The 2,896-nt window shown below is 54.8% G+C and overlaps 1 protein-coding gene across 1 annotated transcript; it reads left to right on the plus strand.

Moving 5' to 3' along the window:
• On the plus strand, positions 1-2,671 carry LOC147883673 (uncharacterized). Its single transcript, XM_087399555.1, has 6 exons — positions 1-675; positions 766-941; positions 1,026-1,198; positions 1,275-1,324; positions 1,428-1,502; positions 1,871-2,671. Exons 1-6 carry the CDS (start codon positions 92-94, stop codon positions 2,409-2,411), a joined length of 1,599 nt encoding a protein of 532 aa, XP_087255681.1. The 5' UTR covers positions 1-91; the 3' UTR covers positions 2,412-2,671.
• The last annotated feature ends 225 nt before the right edge of the window (positions 2,672-2,896 follow it).

The raw sequence follows: 2,896 nt of genomic DNA on the forward strand, positions 1-2,896 counted from the left end.
TTATGGCCTCCCGTCCCCTCTGCTCGTTAGCGATCCACGAGCAGCAGCATTTCTTCGGGAGGAGGACTTGATTTGGCTCTTCAAGCTCGCCATGGCGGCGGCCTCTTCCAACCAGACACAGCCCCCTGAGACGGCCGGAACCAGCCGGGCAGAACGTGACTCGCAGCACCTACACTCGTCGCCCGCACAGACAGCCGCAATACCTTGTGCTGATCGCGACGCCGAGCATTCCCAGGGCGATCAAGGGATCGCTAATGGGGACATTCTGCCCAGTCTTCTCAAAGAATCGAGCCCTCTTGCAGGGGATTACCATCAGAGCCAGCCCACCGCGGTGCAGGACACGATCGCCATGTCAAGCGATGCACAGAGCGATCTACCAACTTTCGTAACAGCGCGGGCTCTCCTTGCGGAAAATCTGTTCACGAAGGAGGCCTTCCTGAGCCCTGGCTTTCGGTCGGTCGCTGCAATGGCTGGTTGGGACGATGAATCGCTGCTGATGGCAACCCAAGACGACGAGGAGGAGACGTCCCTGAGCTGTCCGAGTGCAAAATCTCCCGGAGCCGTCGAAGGATCACCTCAAGCGAATGTGCTTCAATGCAGGGGCGCAGTTCGCGACAGAAAGAGAGAAGAAAGAACACCCCAGCAGGCCGCCACACCATTGAGCGCCGGAAGGAGGTAAGCGTGTTGCGTTCTTGATTCGATATCTGCTCTAGTTTGGTACTACCAATTCCATGGGACATTTCGTTTCTGTTGATGTCGTATCAGACACAGAAGGCCAAGAAGGCAAACAATACACGGATGCTCTCCGGAAGTGCTGCCGATCGGTGATCTTAGCCTTAATGAGGAGTTTCAGAGGGGAATGGCTTGCGAACGGGACGAAGCAAATCATTCAGTGGCTCGCGTGCAAAAAGAACCCAGCGAAGGGGCCTCTGCCGTCTCAGGTTCTTTGCTCTTCGGCTTACGCCGTGCTGAAAAGATGAGGTGCGATTGGAGGGGCATAACGCATTGCAGGGGATTTTTTGCAGCCGAACCAGCCTCAACATCGCAGCTTCCCGTGGAGGAGAAGAACGCGGTCGCAAATCTGGATGATCGTGTGGCGAAGGCATCCACGGAGGCTGCCTCAACGACATCTGAGATCAAAGGGGATGCAAAGAAACCGGCGTGTCTGGATCAGTTGAGGGACGAGCTTTCGTGCGCGGTAAGCTTTCGGATCTTCGCTTTCTTGAAGAGGATTGCGCCATGGAAGGCACTGAGTGGTGCGATGTTGGCCACAGGTCTGCCTGGATATATGCTTCGAGCCATCCACCACGTCGTGCGGTCACAGGTAGGGAGAATCGTTTCGAAATGCTGGTCGAACAAAGCTTGAGCTTCGCGATGCATGCGGAGTTTGGCAGCAAGAAGTGATGGAGGTGTGGCGATGGGTGCAGCTTCTGCAGGGGGTGTTTGCAATCGGTGCTCCAGAAATGCGGTCCGCGATGTCCGAAGTGCAGGCAGCAGCTCAAGTGAGCAGCGTTTCCGTTGCGAGGCTGAGATTTCTGGGTTGTGGCCATAGCCATGGGATAGTTCTTAGATTTCTTCCTATGGGAGGCTGAAAATGTGTTTGCTAGCTTAGATTTTTTCGTTGTCGTCATAACTATGGGATAGTTGTTCAATTTCTTTCTTGTCGCCATAGCCTTGTGCTAGTCTTCGATTTCTTCGTTGTAGCCATAGCCATGGGATAGTCCTGAGATTTCTTTCTTGTCGCCATAGCCATGGGATGGTCTTCGATTGTGCTTGTGCTTGTGCTAGTGCTAGTCTTAGATTTCATCGTTGCTTTGTCGCCATAGCCATGGGAGGCTGAAAATGTGCGTGCGCGTGTGCTTGTGCGCAGGGGCGATACATGGCGAAGCTGTCCGGTGAACGTGGTGCTATGGAACACGGTACAGATCCTGTTTCCGGGGGAGATGGAGGGCAGGAAGGGGAGGAGCAGCGGGGGAGAGGAAGCGGCGGAGGAGAAGGAGGAGGAGGAGGAGGAAGGGCGGAGGAGCGGCAGCAGCATTAGGGAGACGACGGAGGAGGGCGAGGGGCGACGGACGGCGGCGGCGGCGGCTCGAGGGTGGCAGAGCAACAGGGCGCGGGCTGCGGGGCTGCGGCGGGCGGCGGCGGCGCAGGGGCGCGCCTCCCTCCAGCGAGCGGCGCCGCCTCCCAGAGACGACGACAACCAAAGGTTAACCACCACCCCGGCCTTTTTAACCAGGCGCCGCCGCCAAGAGCAGCTGGACGCCGTTTTGGCCCGCCGCTTGCAGCAGACGGAAATGATGCGAAGCGCCGCCCGCGACGCCCTCCCCACCACCATCGCCAGCGCCGCCGCCAATCTCCGCGCCGTCGCCTACCATTCCGTCCGCCACAGCCACCACCGCCTCTACCATTAGTTAACTACAGCTCCATCCTTCATGGACACCCAGGTTATCTCCTCCCCGCCACGTCCTTCACGTTTTTCCCTCTTGGGACTCCTTTCAAGGCACATGTTTTGTAGTCCGTGGGCACACTTAACACACAAGTTAAGTCGACTTCCAACGAGGCTATGAACCTCTTACTTTTACCCAATTTCCTTGTGGCTCTTGTGGTGCATTTTATTTGCTTTTCCTTGCAACTTTTCCCTCATACTTGCACCTTTTTATGCATTTTCTACTTTTTGAAGCCCATCTCAATTAACAAAAATCTCCACTTTCATGCTTCTTTTGAATTTTTGAAGTCATCAAATCCACTTCATGTAAAGTGGACCCATTCCTATGTTTTCATTTGGATCTAGAATAAGTCTATGTAGGTTATTTGTCTTTATGCAGTTCTATTGTAGTGATTCATAGATTTGCATTGGTTGCATTTATTTATGAATTAGAGACGGCCCAACCTTTCA

Source organism: Dipteris shenzhenensis, chromosome 28 (assembly GCF_047967505.1).
Source record: "Dipteris shenzhenensis isolate YYH24624 ecotype China chromosome 28, Dip_SZ_1.0, whole genome shotgun sequence".
Lineage (NCBI taxonomy): Eukaryota > Viridiplantae > Streptophyta > Polypodiopsida > Gleicheniales > Dipteridaceae > Dipteris > Dipteris shenzhenensis.